Source organism: Neofelis nebulosa, chromosome 6 (genome assembly GCF_028018385.1).
Source record: "Neofelis nebulosa isolate mNeoNeb1 chromosome 6, mNeoNeb1.pri, whole genome shotgun sequence".
Lineage (NCBI taxonomy): Eukaryota > Metazoa > Chordata > Mammalia > Carnivora > Felidae > Neofelis > Neofelis nebulosa.
This window is the reverse complement of record NC_080787.1, coordinates 138,606,042-138,629,134: the sequence shown is the minus strand read 5'-3', so window position 1 is coordinate 138,629,134 and position 23,093 is coordinate 138,606,042. Positions and strand designations below refer to the sequence as shown.

Here is a 23,093-nt window from a genome sequence, read left to right as displayed (position 1 = left end):
GCTTTTAACAAAAATCCAAATAGTAATGATTTAAACAAAATAGTGACTCAGTTTATATAGCTAGTATTGGTTCAGTCTCTTGAAGATGTCAGAACATAGGATTCTTAAGAGTTTCTTGAATTTTCCTTGTTGGTGGCATCATGCTCTAGCACAGATGTCGTATCTATTATCTACAAAACAGGATACAGGAAGTACCAGTACCTAAAATCAGGGATAGCAACACTCTTCCACAAATCCTTGTTTTTGTTTCGTTGTCAGAATTGTCATGTGGCCACTGTAGCTATAAGGAAGACTTCTTCCAACAAAATCAGTAACTTTTTCCAAGAAAGGGAAAATGGATCTTGAGTAAGCAGCAAGTCTCTGCCACAACCTTTTTTTTGGGTGGTCTCACCCTAGTCGTTTCATTAGGAGGGTTGTCTGTCAGCAGTCTGTTCACCCGTTAGTCTTACTAAGCCATTTCTCACTTTAAAATATTGTTTGAAATACTAGCTCCTCTATGACAAGTAAATATGTGCCTCCCTCTTGAAAAAAGCCTGTCCATATATTTTCTGCATGTTAGTGTATAATTTAGGTTTACATACAAAGGGCAAGGAGCAGGGCAGGAGGACAACCCATATCTGATCTCCAGTCCCTGTGCTTATGTGCTTTTACAGGTTTTCTTCTTTTTTTTTTTAAATGTTATATTTTTAATGTTTATTCATTTTTGAAAGACAGAGACTGAACACAGTGGGGGTGGGCAGAGAGAGAGGGGGACACAGAATCTGAAACAGGCTCCAGGCTCTGAGCTGTCAGCACAGAGCCTGATGTAGGGCTCGAACCCACGAACTGTGAGATCATGACCTGAGCTGAAGTCGGATGCTTTAACTGACTGAACCACCCCCTGGGTGCCCTTCTTTTTTTTTTTTTTTTTTTTTTTTTAATGTTTAGTTATCTTTGAGAGAGAAAGAGCACGAGCAAGGGAGGGGTAGAGAATCCAAAGCAGGCTCTGCGCTGACAGCAGCTAGCCCGATGTGGGGCTCAAACTCACCAATTGTGAGTTTATGACCTGAACCAAAGTTGGATGTTCAACATCTGAGCTACCCAGGCACCCTACGTGTTTTCTTATTTAGTCCTCCCATCAACACTGTGAGTGTATTGCAGATGAAGAAATTGAGCTTTGAAATGTTCAATAATTTTCCAAAGTTGATACAGTTCTAAAGTGGGGCACGCAATCACTGGAATGTATTTTTGCTTCTAATCATAAAAAACAAAAGCATAGTAATGTGAGGCTGCTGGAACGCAAACTCACTTGTTTAGTTCCAGACTCTCTGCTTTTTCATCATACCATGCAGCTTCCTAAAGTCTTCATCACATAATTATATGCAGTCTAAGTGTTTTTTCTACCATTTGTTCTAGACATATGTCCTTGTAAATAAGGTCCTCTAAAAATGGAAGCCCTAAGGATAGAAGCAAAAACTATATAGCTCTTTTACTAGTAAAGACAGTGACAGAGGTGACTACTAAAATACTTTAATGATACAAAAGAGTGGCTTCCAGTATTTTGTTTGATACGTTTTTAACAATCTGACAGTCTTCTTTGTGTAAGGATGAAATTAAGAATGGGAAATAATCAGTTATGTTGCTGTGATTGCCCCAGAAATTTTAATATGTTACATAAAGGTGAAAATATTAAACATGTGAAAGATTTGAAGATTTATTTTCTTTTTTACTTTGAGATTGTATGGATGTTTGTAGTAGTTTTACAAACAGGACATTCATATGGTTTGGGGCCCTGTTATTCCTAATTATGAATTTCTCTGGTGGAGTTCATAGTGCTCTTTGCCTCTTAATTAATTACCAGATTCAAACTTTGTGTCTTTTTTTTTTTAAACTTCATACCAGGATATGGTTATACAAGCTCTTCAGAAAACTAACAACAGAAGTATAGAGGCAGCAATTGAATTCATTAGTAAAATGAGTTACCAAGATCCTCGCCGGGAACAGATGGCTGCAGCAGCTGCCAGACCTCTCAATGCCAGCTTGAAACCAGGTGATTAATCAGACATTTTTTTTCTCATTTCTTAATAGTATTATTTTAGAATCATTTCAATGTATCAACTCTCGGGGCACCTGGGTGGCTCATTTGGTTGACCAGCTTTAGCTCAGGTCATGATCTTGCAGTTGGTGAGCTCAACCCCGCATCAGGCTTGCTGCTGTCAGTGCAGAGCCCACTTCACATCCTCTGTCCCCCTCTCTCACTGCCCCTCCCCAGATTGTTAGCATATTACAGAGGAAGAGAAACAACCACTTTGCTTTAATGAGAACAAACAGGCTTAGGTGATGTAGGAAAGATAAGGAGTCCCTTTCTGATGCCTTCAGCTTTCTCTGAAGTGTAAAATCAGGTCATTTGGAGTGGTGGGTGAGGAATGGGACAGGTGATTTGAGGAGACTCAGAACAGGGGAGAGTTGTAGTGGAGACCAAAAGAATCAGTAGAATTTCCTGACGGTGCTAAAGCCATTTGATGATGCTGATCGTTGAATTTATAGTGGAATCAGTCTGCACTTTACTCCACCTTTTCTGGCAGGTGTGAGAAAAAAGTGGGTAACTGGAATCATCTGTGAGTAGAGTTCTAAACAGGTACAAATAAGATCGATAAAGGGAGTTCAGAATGTTGATAAAAGTGTAATTTATAATTTAAATTCTTAATCAGAGCATATTCCTCCTCTACCTTTAGTGGCTTTTCATTCCTTCCAGACACCTCTTGATGGCCTTGATGTTCTCAGGCTTTATCCAGTACCCCACTTCCCTTCATTTACTTCTCTCCAGTCATACTGGGTTTCTTTTTGTTCTTGGAAAATACCAAGCTCCCAGTTTAGGACTTTTGCCTACTCTTAATTCATCTGCTTGGTGGAGCCTTTTCTGTTCTGAATGTCATCCCTTTCTGTCCTGTTACTCTCTATCATTTGACGCCATTTATGGTTCCTTCATTGGATTTATCAATACACAGATATTACCTTGTTTATTTATTTTTTGTTTATTTATTTATTTTGAGAGAGACAGTGTGAGTGGGGAAGGGGCAGAGGGAGACACTGCCAGCTCAGAGCCTGATGTGGGGCTTGAACTCACAAAACTGTGAGATTATGACCTGAGCTGAAACCAAGAGTCAGAAGCTTAACTGACTCAGCCCCCCAGGCACCCCTACCTTGTTTATTTATTTGTTTGTTATCATTGTCAGTCTTCTCCCCCAAGAATGGAAGTTCCATGGGGCCAGGGATATTATTTGTTCACCACTGTACTTAGATTAATTAGATGCTCAATAAAAATTTAATGAATGAATAGAAATGAGAAGAGAAAAGGGAATACAGAGGAAAGTAAGAAGTAGTGGACCATGGATTTAAATTAGATAAAGTGGGGGTGCCTGGGTGGCTCATTCAGTTAAGTGTCCAACTTTGGCTCAGGTCATGATCTCACAGTTCATAGGTTCAAGCCCTGAATAGGGCTCTCTGATGTCAGCACAGAGCCCACTTCAACTCTGCACAGTTGAAAGCCCTGTCTTTCAACTCTCACATGCACAAAAATAAATAAACTTAAAAAAATAATAAAAACAAAATAGCTAAAGTGTATCACAAAGAAAGCAGAGGATTAATGAAGTAGGGATTAATATGGAGGTCTTAATGGGGTTGAAGAATGCTTGTAGTAGTAGTTAAATAGGAAAGGAGAGTTGTGGTCCAAGAGTATAAACCTCAAAAGAAGTGATTTTAAAAAAAGCAGCAGATATGGATGATATCAAAAGTAGAAATGTTATCTTAGGAATGATACTTGAGGTAGAGTCGAGGGGAGGAGACCAAGGAACTGAGAGGTGAGGGTGATGGATGGTCCGTCCTTGTGGATGCTGAAGTTACAGAATGATGGCAGGGCTTAGGGTAGACCAGGTGTCAAAACTATGGGTGAATGAGGATGAACAAGTAGGAGTTCGTTAAGTGAGAGGAATGAACGTGGCCGCCCAGATAGCGTGAGCGTCCAAAGAGTGTGAAGGAATAATAAGAGGTAGAATCCCATCTTTAGCTCAGTTCATTTTTAAAGAAAACCTGTTAATTGCAAAGGACCGAAAAGAAAGTAATGTCAGCAGAAGATAACCAACTTTAAGGAGGTGGTGGGAAAGCTTGGGGCAGAGGTTACGATATAGGAGCATTTATTGGAGGGCAATAGTGGGAGGGTTTGGGAAGTGGGAGAACACAGAGAGCTTTATGGGAGGTGCAGAACAGAGATGGCAGTATACTTGAAGGTTGCGGAGACTTCTGATTTAACTGGTAAAAGCCGGGAGAGTGAATACATGTTGTCTTTAGCCTCAGCTGACTCTCTGAGGAAGGTGCGACTGAGCTTGGAGGCCAGAGGACTTGCCTAGGTTGCCCAGAGTGATGATTTTCCTCAAGTCATAGACCCAGTATGCTGCCCAGTCTAGCTGAAATAGACTGTTACACTGTACATTTTTTTTAATGTTTATTTTGAGAAAGAGAGAGAGTGGGGGAGGGGAAAAGAGAGAGGGAGAGAGAGAATCGCAAACAGGCTCCTTGCTGTCAGCATGGAACCTGATGTGGGGTTTGATCCCACGAACTGTGAGATCATGACCTGAGCCCAAATCCAGAGCCAGAGGCTTAACCCACTGAGCCACCAGGTGCCCCTAAACTGTACATTCTGAACATTTACCTTTTTTTTCTCATATGTGTTATTAAATATATTTTCTCCCAGGATGATATTGACCTTTCAGATTTGTAGATGTTTCTTATTTTGTTTTGAATGTTGTTAAATGTTTTATGTATTTAGATCTGTCGGTCTTTACTGTATGTTCTCTATCCTTGTCATACCTGGGAAGACCTTCCCAAGAGGTACAAAAGAGGTACTCCCAATATTACTGGATGTTCACTTGTTTTTTTCTTAGTGCTTGTATGGTTTCATCTTTACACTGAAATACTTAATCTTTCTGTAATGTATTATTTCTATATATTGAATTTTATACAAATGTATTTTATATATTTTTAAATGTATTAAAGATCTTTTCCAAGTATCCAGACTATTTTAAAAACTTCATTTGGGGGCCGGGTATGAGTATCATATATTTTCTTGCCTATTTCATTTATTTGGAAATTTTAGTAAAGAGAAACTCTGTAAAATCTATATTTAGTGTTCAGCTGGTTACCCCCTGGTGTCTTAGAAATATATTTAAAAGTAGTTGTATCTATTAAAATTTTAAATGGACAAAACTTTGGCTCAATAGTGCCACTTCTGATAATTTATCTACCTAACATATATATGAAATGATATCTGCACAAAATTTTTCGATGCCTTTTTTTTTTTTGTATAGCAAAAGACTAGAAACAACCTTAATATTCTTCAGTAGGAAAACTGATTAAATAAATTTGGGTATATCCATACAGTGAAACACTGTGGTGACATTTTTTTAAAGTAAGAAAACATTTTATATACAGAATCTTCAACATTTTAAGAAGAAGAGTAGGGATAATAATAGAAGTAGGAAGTATGCTATTTACTTGTGTATCCCTAAAACATCTTACTAATGATAATGGTTACCTTCAAGAAAGGAAGCTGGTTGGCTAAGGGACAGACGTGGGTATTCTTTTGTACTTCTAGAATTTTTAGCCATGAAAATGTATTACCTAGTCAAAATAAGTAAAATTTGAAAGGTGAAATAATACTAGTGTACTAAACTTTGATTTTTATAATTCTTGAAAGAGAGTTACCATTTAGCTGTGTCAGAATTCCAAACTTAATTTTTTAAAAATAAGATGTTAAAAACCTGCTTTTTTTTTCTCTCTCTGTTTTATGACCATAGGGAGTGTGCAACAACCAGTTAACCGCAAACAAAGCTGGAAAGGTTCCAAAGAATCCTTAGTTCCTCAGAGACATGGCCCACCACTAGGAGAAAGTGTGGCCTATCGTTCCGAAAGTCCCAACTCGCAGACAGATGTAGGAAGACCTTTGTCAGGATCTGGTATAACAGCATTTGCTCAAGCCCACCCAAGCAACGGACAGAGGGTGAACCCCCCACCACCTCCTCAAGTAAGGAGTGTCACTCCTCCCCCACCTCCCAGAGGCCAGACTCCCCCTCCAAGAGGTACAACTCCCCCTCCTCCCTCGTGGGAACCAAACTCTCAAACAAAGCGCTATTCCGGAAACATGGAATATGTAATCTCCCGAATCTCTCCAGTTCCACCTGGAGCCTGGCAGGAGGGCTATCCTCCACCGCCTCTGAACACATCCCCAATGAATCCTCCTAATCAGGGACAGAGAGGCATTAGTTCTGTTCCTGTTGGCAGACAACCTATCATCATGCAGAGTTCCAACAAATTTAACTTTCCACCAGGAAGACCTGGAATTCAGAATGGTAGCGGTCAAACTGATTTTATGATACACCAAAATGTCCCTGCTGGCACTGTGAATCGGCAGCCGCCCCCTCCGTATCCTCTGACCCCAACTAATGGACAGAGCTCTTCTGCTTTACAAACAGGGGGATCTGCTGCCCCTTCATCATATACAAATGGAAATATTCCCCAATCTATGATGGTGCCAAACAGAAACAGTCATAACATGGAACTTTATAACATTAATGCACCTGGACTGCAAACAACGTGGCCTCAGTCATCTTCCGCTCCAGCCCAGTCATCCCCAAGCAGTGGGCATGAAATCCCCACATGGCAACCTAACATACCAGTGAGGTCAAATTCCTTTAATAACCCGTTAGGAAATAGAACAAGTCATTCTGCTAATTCTCAGCCCTCAGCTACAACAGTCACTGCAATTACACCAGCTCCTATTCAACAGCCTGTGAAAAGTATACGTGTATTAAAACCAGAGCTACAGACTGCGTTAGCACCTACACACCCTTCTTGGATACCCCAGCCAATTCAAACGGTTCAACCTAGTCCTTTTTCTGAGGGTACCACTTCAAATATGACTGTTATGCCTCCTGTTGCTGAGGCTCCAAATTATCAAGGCCCACCTCCACCTTACCCAAAACATCTGCTACACCAAACCCCATCTGTTCCCCCATATGAATCAATCAGTAAATCTAGCAAAGAGGATCAGCCCAGCTTGCCCAAGGAAGATGAGAGTGAAAAAAGTTACGAAAATATGGATGGTGGGGATAAAGAAAAGAAACAGATTACAACTTCACCCATCACTGTTAGGAAAAACAAGAAAGATGAAGAGCGAAGGGAATCTCGTATTCAAAGTTACTCTCCTCAGGCATTTAAATTCTTTATGGAGCAACATGTAGAAAATGTACTCAAATCTCATCAGCAACGGCTACATCGGAAAAAACAGTTAGAGAATGAAATGATGCGGGTAAAACCTTTTAAAATGCAGATTTTTATACTTGATCATCTGTTTGCTTAGTGTTTATTTGTAAATATCGGTCCAGTGTTTTTTCCTTCTTTTTATAGCTAAGTACATTATCAATTATTTAAAGTCAGTAAACTTTAACGTACTTTTGATTATACCATTTTATTTTAGTATTTCAAAATTTACTCCATTTCCTGTAATAAAGTTCTAATAAATTAAGAAAAATATACTTTATGGAGTGCTATTTAGGTGTACATAATCCCTTTTTATGGAAATAGCAAAGGTTCTTTTCTTTCTTTCTTTTTTTTTTTTTTTTTTTTTTTGCAAAGGTTATTTTCTAAGTTGTATGCATTTTCTTACAACTGTTTAAACTAGCTAGAAATATCTGGGTACATCTCTTGATATGAAACTTTTTTTGTTTTTGTTTTTGTTTTTTACTTATAGTAGTTTTGGGACCTTATTCGTCAGGTTTATTCATTTGGTTGGTCTTATTAAAAAGTATCAAAGACTTATCTCTTCAGTTATTTCCTCATCTAATTTCATTTTTTTATAATGTACTAGAAAAATATGCTGAAATTATTAAACCACTAAAAGGGAGATCAAGAATAAGTGCTCACTCATTTTAAATTAGTCTGTTGTGATTCTATGTACATATCTTCACTGGATATTATGGTGATACTATCATTGTTACTATTTTTGTCACATTTTACAGTTCAAACAAATTTAACTTTCACTCAGAATCCAAGAGGCTTAAATTTGTGATGAAACTTCCTCACATAATTTGAGGGCCATTCTTTTAAATTTAATTTTTTTTTAATGTTTTATTTATTTTTGAGAGACAGAGTGCGAGTAGGGAAGGGGCAGAGAGAGAGGGAGACACAGAATCCCAAGCAGGCTCCAGGCTCTGAGCTGTTAGCACAGAGCCTGACGCCCGGGCTCAAACCCATGAACTGTGAGATCATGACCTGAGCCAGTCAGACGCTTAACCAACTGAGCCACCCAGGCGTCACGAGAGCCATTCTTTTAAAATGATTTGTCTAAATCTGATTTCACAGTATTGTTATTCCTGCTATAAATTGAATTTTCTTAGATGAGAAACACCATGATAATCTGTATGACCCATCCATATTTTAGCCCTTAGGATTTCTTACTAAAGTCTGTCTGTATGTATTTTCTTAGTTTATTTTTCCTTTTTCCTCTTCACTTTCACTAATAGCTGATTTAAACTTTTATGGTGTTGGAAGCTTTGCTGACTTCTGTAGCCTCCATTACTGTGTAGGCAAGTAAGATTTTAAGAGAAACAGTTCTACACTAAGTCTGGCATGCCACCCTTCTTAAAAGATACTGCATGCAAATGTGCACACCCTAACAGAAGCATGAGGTCGCTATATTCTAATTAGGCTTGCATTTCTAGAATTAGACTCTACTTCTTACATTCCTATTCTATTTTAACCCTTAAATTAGTTTCTTATTAAACTAGCCAAAAATAAACTTCCTTCTAAATCCGGGTAGTCCATGTCTACTCAGAAGTTGGCTTTTGTTTTTAATCTGTTTTTTGGTGTCTTCATAAGTCACATTGACTATTCTTTGAAATGTTCCAAAATACCGAAAGGATACCTTGTAATCAAACAAGTTGTCCTTTTTAAATACGGTAGGAGAGACCTTTTGCATTTTGTGTTAGTGGTGGCTGTGCACCCTACCTACCCTTCCTCTAGAGCCTGAGAAAAATAAAAGAAAGATGGGCTGTGAATGAGTGGTTAAGTTAGAGAAGACATTCTTTGGTTCTTAATACATGAGTTTTTTAGAATAAATGAATCTGGAGGGAAGAATTTCTTTTCATGAAAGAAAAGAGGAAGAATATTTAATTGTAGGCATTCCACAAGAGAAGCATATATATAATAAAGATAGTCTGATCACATAATTTGGGGTGAATATGCATGGGGAGATGGATGAGGATGCATGTTAACAGATGTTTGGTTGTTGCACATTGGGAACTTTGTTGGGGTGCATTAGAAGACAGTAGGAAGCTGACCGTTGGTATCATCTTGCTCTCCATGGCAGAATCTGCATAAAAACTCACCTTTGTATATCCTGTTAACTATCCCTTAAGCTGCACTTGTGTTAATTAATTTTCTCTGAAGTATATTCTAGATTTCTAACATGCTTCGTTAAAAATTATTATGCATTTAACCTTCAAATATATGCCTGAATTTTTCCAAACTATTTTTTAATATTTGGTATAGAAGCTAATTCCTCATTTAACCTTTAGTTTATTTGCCTAGGTTGGACTATCTCAAGATGCCCAGGATCAAATGAGAAAGATGCTTTGCCAAAAAGAGTCTAATTATATCCGTCTTAAGAGGGCTAAAATGGACAAGTCTATGTTTGTGAAGATAAAGACACTAGGAATAGGAGCATTTGGTGAAGTCTGTCTAGCAAGAAAAGTAGATACTAAGGCTTTGTACGCAACAAAAACTCTTCGAAAGAAAGATGTTCTGCTTCGAAATCAAGTCGCTCATGTTAAAGCTGAGAGAGATATCCTGGCCGAAGCTGACAATGAATGGGTAGTTCGTCTATATTATTCATTCCAAGATAAGGACAATTTATACTTTGTAATGGACTATATTCCTGGGGGTGATATGATGAGCCTATTAATTAGAATGGGCATCTTTCCAGAAAATCTGGCACGATTCTACATAGCAGAACTTACCTGTGCCGTTGAAAGTGTTCATAAAATGGGTTTTATTCATAGAGATATTAAACCTGATAATATTTTGATTGATCGTGATGGTCATATTAAATTGACTGACTTCGGCCTCTGCACTGGCTTCAGATGGACACATGATTCTAAGTACTATCAGAGTGGTGAGTAAAACCATAAAATTTGTACATATTAATATGACTTGTAAATGTAATAAGATATAAGGTATTCTCACTGGATGGAAGCCATAAGTCCTGGTTTCAGTCTTGACTATTGGATAAATGTGAGTGAATCCTTTAGACACCAAGACTTATAAAATGAAAGAATTGTGTTAGATTATTTCTAAATATCATTATTTAGAAATATATAATGAGAAAAATCCCAAGCAGGTTCCATGCTCAGTGGGACCTCACAATTGAGCCGAAATCAAGAGTCAGACACTTAACCAACTGAGCCACCCGGGCATCCCCCAAAATTTTTAAATGAAGCCCCATACCCACCATTCAGCTCAAAAACTAGATTGTCAGTGCTTCTGAAGCCCTTAAATGATTGCTTCCCCTTTTTCTTCCACAGAAGTAACCATTATTTCAGAACTTTGTAATCACAGTTCTTTACTTTTCTCTATACTTTTCCCAATGTTTATAACCCTAAACAATGTTATTTTATTTTGCCTACTCTTGAACTTTATTTCAATGTAATCATTCTATATGTATTCTTCTATGTTCACTTCTTTTATGTATTTGAGGTTGATCTGTGTTATTGCATATGACATGTATTTTCACTACTATTTAGGATTCCGTGGTATGACTATTATACAACTTATTTAACCTTAAACACTCTGTGTACATGATTTTGTTCAATCTCACATCACTGTGAGGCAGGATAAAGAAACTGAGGCTTAGACGAAGCAATTTGCCCAAGGTCAGACAGAAAAGAAGTGTAGGGGGCTAGGCTTTGAACCCAGGTTTGTCTGATTACAGGGCCCATGTTATTTCTACTACACCACACTGCTCACCAAGATCCCTTCAAAGCGCTAATGGAAGTGTAAGTCGATCTAACAATTCTTGAATACTTATGACCAGGTTCTTTACATATATTCTAATTTAAGGGTCACAGCAATCTTCTCAGGTAAGTATTAGCCTCCTGTGTTTCTGTGAAGCCAAGTAGGTTGACAGTAAGTGGATAGAACTGAGACACTTGAACCTGTCTCCTCAGAGTCACCCTAAAAATTTGGGGTTCTTCTTAAAAATATGATTCGTGGGCTCTATTCCAGTCTTCTGACTTAAAATCTTCACTGGAGAGGAGAAATTGTACTTTATTTTTTTAAAGTTTGCTTTTTATTTTTTTACTTTTTTGAGTAGGCTCCACGCCCAGTGTGGGGCTTGAACTCGTGACCCTGAGATCAAGAGTTGTATGCTCTACTGACTGAGCCAGCCAGGCACCCTGCCTAGATGATTATTACAGTCAGTTTAAATATGAGCTGTATTTTTCTAGGTGATTTCATCCAGTCATGGCTTTAAATGCCATTTCATTCCAGTGACTTCGAAATCTCTCTTTCTAGAAATTGCCCCTCCCGTTCACGTGTGTGTCTAATAGGCCTTTTAAACTTCACATTGCCAATAAACAACTCTCAATTTCTCCCCCTCCAGTCGTCCCCATGTTAGTAAATTGCACTACCACCGCCCACTTAGTTATCCTTGATTCTTTTTTCCCCACACCGTCTACATCTAATCCATCAATAAATCCTGTTTATTCCACCTCTAAAAATACCCTTGATCTGTTCACTTTTCTACATCTCCACTGTTACTGTCAGGGTAGCCTCTGAACTGGTCACTCCTCACGCTTGTCCTCCCTACAGTTGGTGCTCTACGTGGCAGTTAGTGTTTTCTTTTTGAAACATAAATCAGATCTTGTCGTTCTCTTCAAACTCTCTGGTATCTTCCCACTGCATTTGCAGTAAAAGGCAAACCACTTCTTTTGCTTATTAAACCCAGGTGCAGGGGCGCCTGGGTGGCGCAGTCGGTTAAGCGTCCGACTTCAGCCAGGTCACGATCTCGCGGTCCGTGAGTTCGAGCCCCGCGTCAGGCTCCGGGCTGATGGCTCGGAGCCTGGAGCCTGTTTCCGATTCTGTGTCTCCCTCTCTCTCTGCCCCTCCCCCGTTCATGCTCTGTCTCGCTCTGTCCCAAAAATAAATAAAAAAAAAAACCCAGGTGCACCGGCTCCGACTCCTATTGTCCACCACTCTCCTAATTTACCAGCCCCACTGGTCTTCTCTCTTGTTACTGTTGTTTCTCTGTGGAATGTCTTGCCCTGGTTTTCAAATGGTTGAGTCCCTCTGGTTTTTACAAATGTCACCTCAGTTCGTCTTCCTGAGCCACCCTAGTACATTTGTCATATTACCTCACGTTGATTCTTTGAATGGGATGCATCACTATTTTTATATATATATTTTTATATATATCATATATATATGCATATATATGCATCACTATATATATATCGATATATATATATAAGTATATATACTTATATATATCGATATATATACTTACATATATATATCGATATATATATATATATATATATATATATCTGTTTGTTGTGTTTGTCCAATACAGAGAAGCTACCCGAAAGAAGATCCCTGTCTTATTTGTCGTTGTCATTTATTGAATGAACAAACACTGATCTCATTTGTTTGAAACTTTGTTCAGAATAGTAAGGGGAAGCAGTCTGCATAACAAATTCCTGATCCTACGAACTCATGATTTTAATTATCATCATTTGACATTGAGTAAATTACTGAAACTTACACTAATTTTTCTTAGAGTAACACTTGTCCTATTAGTATCTCGGAGCACAGGCTGTAGTTAGTAATAAACACCATCGGTGATATGGCATACATTGTGTCTTATTTTGTCTCAAGGGAAGAGTACTGTTAACTCTAAATTTTTTTTTTTTTTTTCAACGTTTTTTATTTATTTTTGGGACAGAGAGAGACAGAGCATGAACGGGGGAGGGGCAGAGAGAGAGGGAGACACAGAATCGGAAACAGGCTCCAGGCTCCGAGCTATCAGCCCAGAGCCTGACGCGGGGCTCGAACTCACGGACCGCGAGATCGTGACCTGGCTGAAGTCGGACGCCCAACCGACTGCGCCACCCAGGCGCCCCTGTTAACTCTAAACCATGATGTCAAAAGATTAAACAGTCTTTAGGCTCAGTCTTGTTCTTGTTGCTTTTATTTATTTATTTATTATTTACATACTTTCTACATAGGTGACCATCCACGGCAAGATAGTATGGATTTCAGTAATGAATGGGGTGACCCTTCTAACTGTCGATGTGGAGATAGATTGAAGCCATTGGAGCGGAGAGCTGCACGCCAACACCAGCGGTGTCTTGCACATTCGTTGGTTGGGACACCCAATTATATTGCACCTGAAGTGTTGTTACGAACAGGTAAAAACATTAGTTTTGTGATAATCTCAATAGGCCTTTAGACCAGCTGAAATTTACATTAATTAACATGTGGCTTATTTTTCAGGTTTATAATAAAAATATTAATTATACAGCATTTTGGTGACTTAATATTTTGATTGTATTCTGAGCACTTTTTAAAAAGTTTCTGAATAACTATAACTTTGGTATCTTATTTTAGGCTATACACAGTTATGTGATTGGTGGAGTGTTGGTGTAATTCTTTTTGAAATGTTGGTGGGTCAACCTCCTTTCTTGGCACAAACACCATTAGAAACACAAATGAAGGTAAGATATAGCATCTATACCAAAGACTTGTCAGAGTCCCTATATCATAGACTTTTAGCAATCCTTTATTTAGAACATCTTATTCTGAATTTAAGAATGAATTTGTAAGGTGGGGCACGTGGGTGCTTAGTTGGTTGAGCATCTGACTCTTGATTTTGGCCCAGGTCATGATCCCAGGGTCATGAGATCGAGCCCTGCATCAGGCTCTGAACTGAGCATTGGAGCTTGCTTGAGATTCTCTCTTTCCCCTTCCCTCTCTCTTTCTCAAACAACAACCACAAAACCTGATTAAAAAAAAAAAAAAAAAAAAAAAAGAATGAACTTGTAAGGAGGTGCCTGGCTGGCTCAGTCAGTAGAGTGACTCTTGATCTTGGGGTCATAAGTTCGAGCCCCACCTTGGGGGTAGAGTTTACTTTAAAAAAAAAAAAAAAAAAAAAAAAGAATGAATTGGTAAGGTTAGAGGAAGTCACTGAAATTCCAGGAGTGAACTCTAGTGTCTGTCAGCCCACTGTCATCACACTGTTAGATCCTCTGTCACTCATGTGCTTATATACTCATTCCATTCTCATGGAAGTCTTTAGTACTATGTGCAGATTTATTCTAATTTACTTTTTGTCACCTTCTGGCTCCTGGCTTTGTTTCCTTCCATGCATAGTCTACCCCCAAACAACAAACAAATATCTGTATCTCCACTTGAAATTACCCCTGGCACTTAAATGAGAAGCTGCCCACAATTTTGGTCATAAACAGTCCCATTAAAAACCCTTCAGTGGTTCCCATGTCCATGGATTAAAGTCCAAATTTATACTCCCTTCCCTGTTCATACCATTCCCTCTGTCTGGAATGTTCTTCTTTCTTTCTTTCCCATCTTCCACAACTCTCCCTACTTTCTTAAACCTGCTTAACTCCTGAACTAACTCATTCTTAATCATTCTTAAGATATCTCTTCTATGATGTTCCCCCTGAGTTGTAATTACTTCTTTCGTTGCATTTAATATATTTAAAACTTCTTGGGGTGCCTGGGTGGCTCAGTCAGTTAAGCGTCCGACTTGAGCTCAGGTCATGATCTCATGGTTTGTGAGTTTGAGCCCCAGGTCAGGCTCTGTGCTGACAGCTCATATTCTGTGTTTCTGTCTCTCTCTGCGCCTGCCCTGCTTGCTTTCTCTGTTTCTCTCTTTCTCTCAAATATAAATAAACATTAAAATTTTTTTTTTAATATATTTAAAACTTCCTTTAAAATTTATTTTAAGTATAGGTGTGTTGATAATGCATTCTCTTAGGTTTGGTTCAAATTAGTTTGTCTGAGAGTGTCTTTATTTCCTCTTCATTTTAATATATACGTATATGAAAGTATATGCACATACATATATATAAATGTGTGTGTGTGCGCGCGTGTGTGCAGGCGCGTGTGAAAAACTGAATGCTTTCTCCTCAAAATCAAGAACATAGCAAAGATGTGTGTTTTTACCAGTCTTATTAGACATAGTTCTAGAAATCTTAGCCAGGGTGATACAACAACAAAAGAAATAAAAGGCATACAGATTAGAAAGAAATAAAAACTTAGCCTATTCGGAGATGACAACATAACTTTCTATATAGAAAATCCAGGGAATTTATGAAAAAACTCATAGAAATAATAAGTGAGTTTAGCAAGGTTGTAGACTTATAAGGGTAATACATAAAAATCTATTGTATTTCTATATTTAAGCAATAAATGACCAGAAACTGAAATTTAAAAGCAGTCCCATTCAGGGGTGCCTGGGTGGCTTGGTCAGTTAAGCATCTGACTTCAGCTGAAGTCATGATCTCATGGTTCATGGATTTGAGCCCTGTGTCGGGCTCTGTGCTGACAGTTCAGAGCCTGGAGCCTACTTCAGATTCTGTATCTCTCCCTCTCTCTCTGCCCCTTCCCTGCTTGTGCTTGCTCTCATTCTCCCCCCCTCTCTCAAAAATAAATAAACATTAAAAAAATAAAAGCAGTACCATTCATAGAAGTTTCCTCCAATTGAAATATACAGGGGGGTGGCGCCTGGGTGGCTCAGTCAGTTAAGCATCTGACTTCGGCTCAGGTCACGATTTCATGACTTGTAAGTTCAAGGCCCACATTGGGGCTCTGTGCTGACAGCTTGGATCCTGGAGCCTGCTTGGGGTTCTGTCTCTGTCTCTCTGCCCTTCCTCTACTCATACACTGTCTGTCTCTCTCAAATATAAATAAACATTAAAAAAAAGAAATATGCAGGTATAAATCTAATAAAACATGAACAAGATCTCTATGCCGAAAGCTACAAACTCTGATGAAAGAAATCAAGAAAGATCTTCATAAATGGAGACATGTACCATATCCCATGTCGATAGATTGGAGGACTCAACATAGCAAAGCTATCACTTATCTCCAAATTAATCTATAGATTTGATTCCATCCTAATTTTTGTAGGTACAGATGAGCCAATTCTAAAATGTATATGGGTAGGGTGCCTGGGTGGCTCAGTTGGTTAAGCATCTGTCTCTTGGTTTCGGCTCAGGTCATGATCTCATGGTTTGTGACTTCGAGCACTGCATTGGCCTCTGCACTGGTGGTATGGAGCCTGCTTGGGATTTTCTGTCTCCCTGTCTCTACCACTCCCCTGCTTGCTCGCATGCACATGTGTGCACGCTCTCACTATAAACAAACAAACAAACATTTAAAAGTAAATAAGTAAAATGTATATGGGTGAACAGAGGAACTAGAATAATGAAAACAATGTTTTAAAAGAAGAACAGAGTTAGAGGAATCAACCACTTTTAAGAATTACTATGAAGTTACAGTAATCTAGACGGGGTGATATTGGCAAAAGGACACAAACATAGATCAATGGAACAAGATACAGAATAGAGAAATAGAACCACACAAATATGTCCATTTGATCTTTGACAAAGGTGCAAATGGAGAAAGAATAGTATTTCAACAAATGTAGGATAATTGGTCGGCCATATTCAGAAAGTACTGAAACTTAATGTAAACTTCATCCCTACACAAAGATTAACTCAAAATGGTTTGTCGATCCAGAGATAAAATATAAATACTATACTACTATAATACTTTTATAATACTATAAAATCTTTATGGCCTAGGGTTAGGGGAAGAGTTCTTAGAAATGATACCAAAATCATGATCTATAAAAGAAAAAGTTGAGAAACTGGAATTCATCAAAACTTAACACTTTCAGTATACAAAAGACACAGTTAAGACAATGAAGACAAGATTCAGCTTGGGGGGAGACATTTGCAGACACATTTCCCACAAAGGGCTTGTATCTAGACCATAAAAAGAACTTTTGAAACTCAGTAGTAAAAAATATTTCTTGATTACCTACTACCTTTCTTCCGTTCTTCCCTCTCTTCCCTTCCTCCCTCCCTCTCTCCCTCATTCTGGTTAATTCAAAGTCAGAATAAATATTTATTGAACATCTATTAACAATGTGCCAGGCAACTTGCCAAGCACTAAGAAATACAAAGACAAAACATGATCTATAGCCTTATGGAATTTTATCTGTGGTAGAAGGACATAGACAGAACAGGTCCCACGAAGTCTGTACTATGATACCAGTAAACACATGGAACGGGACAGCGCAATGGAAATTGTCATTTCTGCCATAGGTAGAAGAGCTTAACAGGGGAGCTAAAACTTACAGTGAGTCTTAAAATATGAGTATAAGTTGCCTGGGGGGGGAGGGAATGGGAGGAAAGGTTATTTCCCATCAGCGATTCATTCATTATTAAAGGTAAGGAAGGCAGAATACTGTGCAATTTATTTTTAAAGATAAAAATAGGTAAGACTTTGGTATAAAACTTGGAGGACATTTTTTTCTTATTTACCTCTTCCCTCCTAATTTCTAAAAAATCCTCTTTAAAGGTTATCAACTGGCAAACATCTCTTCACATTCCACCTCAAGCTAAACTGAGTCCTGAAGCCTCTGATCTTATTATTAAACTTTGCCGAGGACCAGAAGATCGCTTAGGCAAGAATGGAGCTGATGAAATAAAAGCTCATCCATTTTTTAAAACAATTGATTTCTCCAGTGACCTGAGACAGCAATCTGCTTCATACATTCCTAAAATCACACACCCAACAGATACATCAAATTTTGATCCTGTTGATCCTGATAAGTTATGGAGTGATGATAATGAGGAAGAAAATGTAAACGACACTCTCAACGGATGGTATAAAAATGGAAAGCACCCTGAACATGCTTTCTATGAATTTACCTTTCGGAGGTTTTTTGATGACAATGGCTACCCATATAATTATCCAAAGCCTATTGAATATGAATATATTAATTCACAAGGCTCAGAGCAACAGTCAGATGAAGATGATCAACACACAGGCTCAGAGATCAAAAATCGTGATCTAGTGTATGTTTAACACACTAGGAAATGTAATGAGGATTTGCAAAAAGACCTGAAACGCAGAGTTTTTTGAGGCTCCGAGAGTAAAATTATGCAAATGTGACAGAGCTATGTATGAGTGCTCTGTGTACAATATTTTATGTTCCTAAATTATGGAAAATCTTTTTTAAATGTTAATTTATTCCAGCCTTTTTAATCAGTAATTTAGAAAAAAAAATTGTTATAAAGAAAATAAATTATGAACTGAATATTATAGTCAGTTCTTGGTACTTAAAGTACTTAAAAATAAAAAAAAAAATAGTGCTTTGTTTAAAAGGAGAAACCTGGTATCTATTTGTACATACACTAAATAATTTTAAAAGACAAGAATATTTGAAATTTTTTTGAAAGACAGTTTTATCTTGCTTTAACCAAATATGAAATGTACCCCACATTTACAGATTTTTTTTTTTTTACCCCGTATCCTGGTTTTTGGTACAAAATAAGCTATAGAAATTAAGCCATTATGGTGATGAGTGTTCTTAGGCTAATCTGATAATTTACATCTTGTAATTAAGAAATACAGGGTTGAAACAGTATGCTCATCAGAAGAAAAAATACTGCATTTTCTCTTTCTTATTTTTCCCCTCTGTGGAATATTTACTCTTCTAGCATTTATTTCTCAAGAATTACTGACTTTAAAAGAAGCAAAGCACTACCATTTTTCTTTCTATACTGGTATTTTTAATGCTGCTTCTAGTTTTAAAAGGGAAAAAAGATGCCAAAAGTCAAAATTTACAATACCGGATGCTAAGATCTTTCATATTTTTACTTTGAATTTTTTTTTTTAAGTTTCGACCATCCTAAGCAGAAAGATTATTTTCAGTTTCATAAGAAACTTTAAGTAGAAAAATTATTTGTGGGTATTCACTAGAAAAGTACTTTTTCTGCACAGTGACAGTTTTGATTATGTCATCAATAATGTTACATGTTTTCTCTTTCAGAACAGTGCTGTATATACAAGTTGTTATTGGCAAAGGAAATCTGGCTATTTGGCAGTATTTTACCTATGGGCAGAAAAAATTATTTAACTCTTAAGGTGTCTGTTAGTAATTAGAAAAAGTTATATAGTGGTCTTAGTAGAAAATTCAAATCCTCCTGACTTAATTTAAGGTTAAATAATACGTTTTTCAGCATGCCTATTATATATACATATATATATATATATATATATATATATATATGTATATATAATGTTTAGGTTTTAAGGAACACTTGTGGTTTCATACCAAAATACATTTAGCTTATTTTTTAGGAAGGGGGAAAAGGGCTCTATTCTGACATTAGTAAAATTTGTATTTTAGTTCTTTTCCTTTAAGCTCCTCTAATAGGGAATTGTTTTATCAAAATTGTATATGTGTAGATAAGAAGAGGCATAATTTTAGTGATTTTCAAACTAATGGAAACAAGCTAGTGGAAATCCTATATGTAAGTGAAAGTAAAGGCAAAGCTGTTCCAGTTGAATTAGGGAGGGCAAAGAAGATTCATTAGTTCACTCTTGCACCTTTCCATAGGTGGCTGTCTCAGAGCTCAGCTTGTAAACCACTGCATACCCTACTGTGTGTAGTGGTGGGTCTTTGGGGTTCGTTGGGTTTCTTGAGAGTCTGATGAAAGTTGCGGACTCTTTTCCCAGAAAATTGCACGTTAACACACACACGTATGATGCTGCGTGCAGTCTTAGGGATTCTGGACATGTTGAAAACTGTCACAAACTTGGTTAAGGACCTCTGTCCTGTAAGAACACTGATACGCTAAACTCAGAACTTTGCTTTAAATTTACTGGTTAGTACTCAGATTAGCACATCTTGTATAAACACTGATAATTTGTGATGGAAAAATTCTGTACATGTGATAACGTATCCCCAGGAATGCCTTTCTCGCACTGGTACGGCACTAAGGCATTTTAAACATACACTTGAGGGCACTGAAATACATGTTTGGCTTGTTACAGGCTTGATACGGAAATATTTCTGAAGGACTTCTAATCATTAGAGAATTGTAAGAAAAGGCACTATACTGAGTTGGCAGTCTTCACTTCATGGAACATTTGATTAGTCGTATAAAATCCTATGCAAAACAAAATAGTTCAAGAATTTTTAGCTCACTACTCAAATTTTAAGATATCCCTCTGGCTCTTTGGCTTTTCTCAGTCAGATTTATTGAAATTTCCACTTGGTGGTTTTACTTCTGGATTGTGGTACAATGCCGTAAGAACCAACTTTGTTACCTTCATGTTCTAGGAAAACTAAGGTGCTGTCTCCTCCCCATTTCTCCCCACAAAATCTGTGTTGACACTACAAATCGTGTGTTCTTTTAAAATTTCCTCTGACGATATGAGCTTTCTGTGTTTATCTAAAGCAAGCCTTTAGTGTCTGCAGTTCTAACGGTTTGGATATACTTATTAGCTCTCCTATTCCCAAACTATATCTGGTTCTTCTAGCATAGAATCTGGTGCTTCCTGACCAAAAATAGGAGAACAACATAAAAAATCTATATGCTTTCAATTGAAATAGAGTGAAAACATTGGTTATACATGTTTTCTTCTTAAAATCATTTTCCCACTCATTTGAAAACTTGCTGTCTTTCTTATACTTACCCCCTTTTTATGTATATTAATAGTATTTATAAAATGTGTTCTATAATTATGTAACTGTAGATACTATTATGTATTGTCCAGTGACATCCTAAGGCAGGCCCTATTGCTGTATCTTTTCTACCTTATTTGTAATAGGAACCATAGAATGTATGACTAAGAAGTCACTTTGAGATTGACTTTTTAAAAAAGTTATTACCTTCTGCTGTTGCAAAGTGCAAAACTGTGAGTGGAAATGTTTTATTCTGACTTAATAATATGTTAGAAATTAGAGAATACAGTGGGAGGATTTTTAGATATTGCTGCTGCTGTTACCTAAGGTACTTTAGAAATTTTTTCTTTAATATACAAAAAATAAACAAAAATCCCTTTGGTATTTAAAGTGAAACATTTATTTAGCCTGTTTGTTTTAATCTAAAGCAAAAAGTAATTTGAGTCAACATATTGGTATGTTTGTAAAGCGCCTTAATATATCCCTTTGTGGAAGGCACTATACCACAGTTTACTTTTATATTGTATTGTGTATATAAGTATTTTGTATTAAAATTGAATCAATACAGTACTACAGTTTTATAAAATAATGCTTTGTTAGGAAAAGGAATTACAGCTTTGCAATATAACTAAATTGTTTTGCATACTTCTGAATGTAATAGATATGAATAATCAGCCTGTGTTTTTAATGACTGTATTTGTATTTTCCCAATCATTTTCTCTAGTGTAACATTTGCTGGGATAATAATAAAAAAAGAATTCAGATCTTTCAATTATGTGTGGAAAGCTGATTTTTAAGCCATCTATGTAGTTTGATTTGAATCATTATTAGAGAAAATTTGTGATTAAAACTTTGATGTTTTGGAATTAAAATATATATAATGATAATACCTAGTTAGGTTAAGGCAAACTGAGTAAAGTAACCCGTAAAATGTTTTCATTTTGCCCAACATAAGTACAATATACATTTCGTGTTGAAGGCTTCCTTTAGATCAGCACAGATTTAAACTTTTCTAATTATTAAACTCCTCATTTAGTATCATTTGAGTCCACTTAAAAAATTTTTAAATATGTAGTTGACTAATGTCTTTTCCTTTATTTGCAGTCCTTTATCACATGATTGCCTACCAGAGAAAATACATATATTGATATTATAATTCTAATACATATATTGATATTATGTATAAATCAACTTTCTACAGATGAACACATTTTTAGTTTTATTTATCCTTTTTCAAGCATTACCATCACTCTTAGTGTCCTTTATCCTCATGTTTGCACTTCTTTATAAAATTGTATTTGGTCTACATGAGGCTGTTGTATAGTTGATGTAAGTTGCATTATTCCTATGATTCATTATACTACATTGTAGACCCTTGTTTGGTATGCTTGTGACTCTACTTTGTTATGCCAAAGCCAAACACACAAAAATTGTATCTGTTTACGTGTGTGAAGGGTAGAGAAGAGATATCAAATTTATGTCTGAAATATACACAGTTATTGTTCTCTTTAATATCTAATCTCTCCTTCTTCCTACTTAGAAGATCCAGAGATCTGAAACATACTGCTGGATTCAGAATCTGGGTGGAACTTTGAGTTGTTTCCCCTGGAGAGGGGTTAAATTTTTCTGTATTGGAAAAAGGGGTTCTCATGAGTACTTAGCTCTCACTGTGGCTGACTCATGACACATGCCGCTCTCGTTCCCCCACATCCATTCTGTCATTCTGTCTTTTACGAATAGAGCCCCCATCCCTGTCCAAGTTTGACTGTCCTAAGCGACCACATGTTTTTCATATTCCCTTGTAATTAGGTGTGGCCACGTGACTGGCCCTTGGGATATGAGCGTATGTGATACTTAAAGTTCATACACTTAAAGTTGATACTGCTTGCCCTCCACTTGCTTTTCCCCTTTTCCCACAGTATGGAACAGGGACGGACTGGTGACTGTTGATCGTGAGAGCTAGGAAAACACCCTGGTGGTGGATCAACAAAATTAATAGAACCTGGTTACCTGAGAGACTGTGTGATGTGGGGCTGTATGTCCATCCTGAACTGAGATGTTAGAGAAAAGGAATGACCAAGTAAGCTCCCACTGGATTGACTTTATCTCATATAATTACTTTAAACTCGGAGGAAAATCCAAAAACATCCGCCTAAAGATACTGAGTGGGACCAAGAGCAGGCAGATTCTGGATCGAAGACAACCCTTGGCAGAGAGGAGTGGCACTCGAGGGGTATCTAATTTTCAAGATACATTGCTTGAGAAAGGCCCAAATCTCTAG

At 37.3% G+C, this 23,093-nt stretch overlaps 1 protein-coding gene across 3 annotated transcripts in view; it reads left to right on the top strand.

Moving 5' to 3' along the window:
- Nucleotides 1–21,584, top strand: part of LATS1 (large tumor suppressor kinase 1) — a 53,796-nt gene extending 32,212 nt beyond the window's left edge. The window contains exons 3-8 of one of the 3 annotated variants that reach the window (XM_058735612.1): nucleotides 1,882–2,029; nucleotides 5,832–7,342; nucleotides 9,622–10,204; nucleotides 13,314–13,496; nucleotides 13,696–13,802; nucleotides 17,695–21,584. In XM_058735612.1, coding sequence (XP_058591595.1) covers nucleotides 1,882–2,029; nucleotides 5,832–7,342; nucleotides 9,622–10,204; nucleotides 13,314–13,496; nucleotides 13,696–13,802; nucleotides 17,695–18,204 — 3,042 coding nt within the window. In that variant the 3' untranslated portion in view covers nucleotides 18,205–21,584. Of the gene's footprint in view, nucleotides 1–1,881; nucleotides 2,030–5,831; nucleotides 7,343–8,555; nucleotides 8,619–9,621; nucleotides 10,205–11,020; nucleotides 11,085–13,313; nucleotides 13,497–13,695; nucleotides 13,803–17,694 lie in introns of those variants that run through there. The other 2 variants (XM_058735613.1, XR_009263394.1) reach the window with 2 other exon arrangements.
- Nucleotides 21,585–23,093: the final 1,509 nt, after the last annotated feature.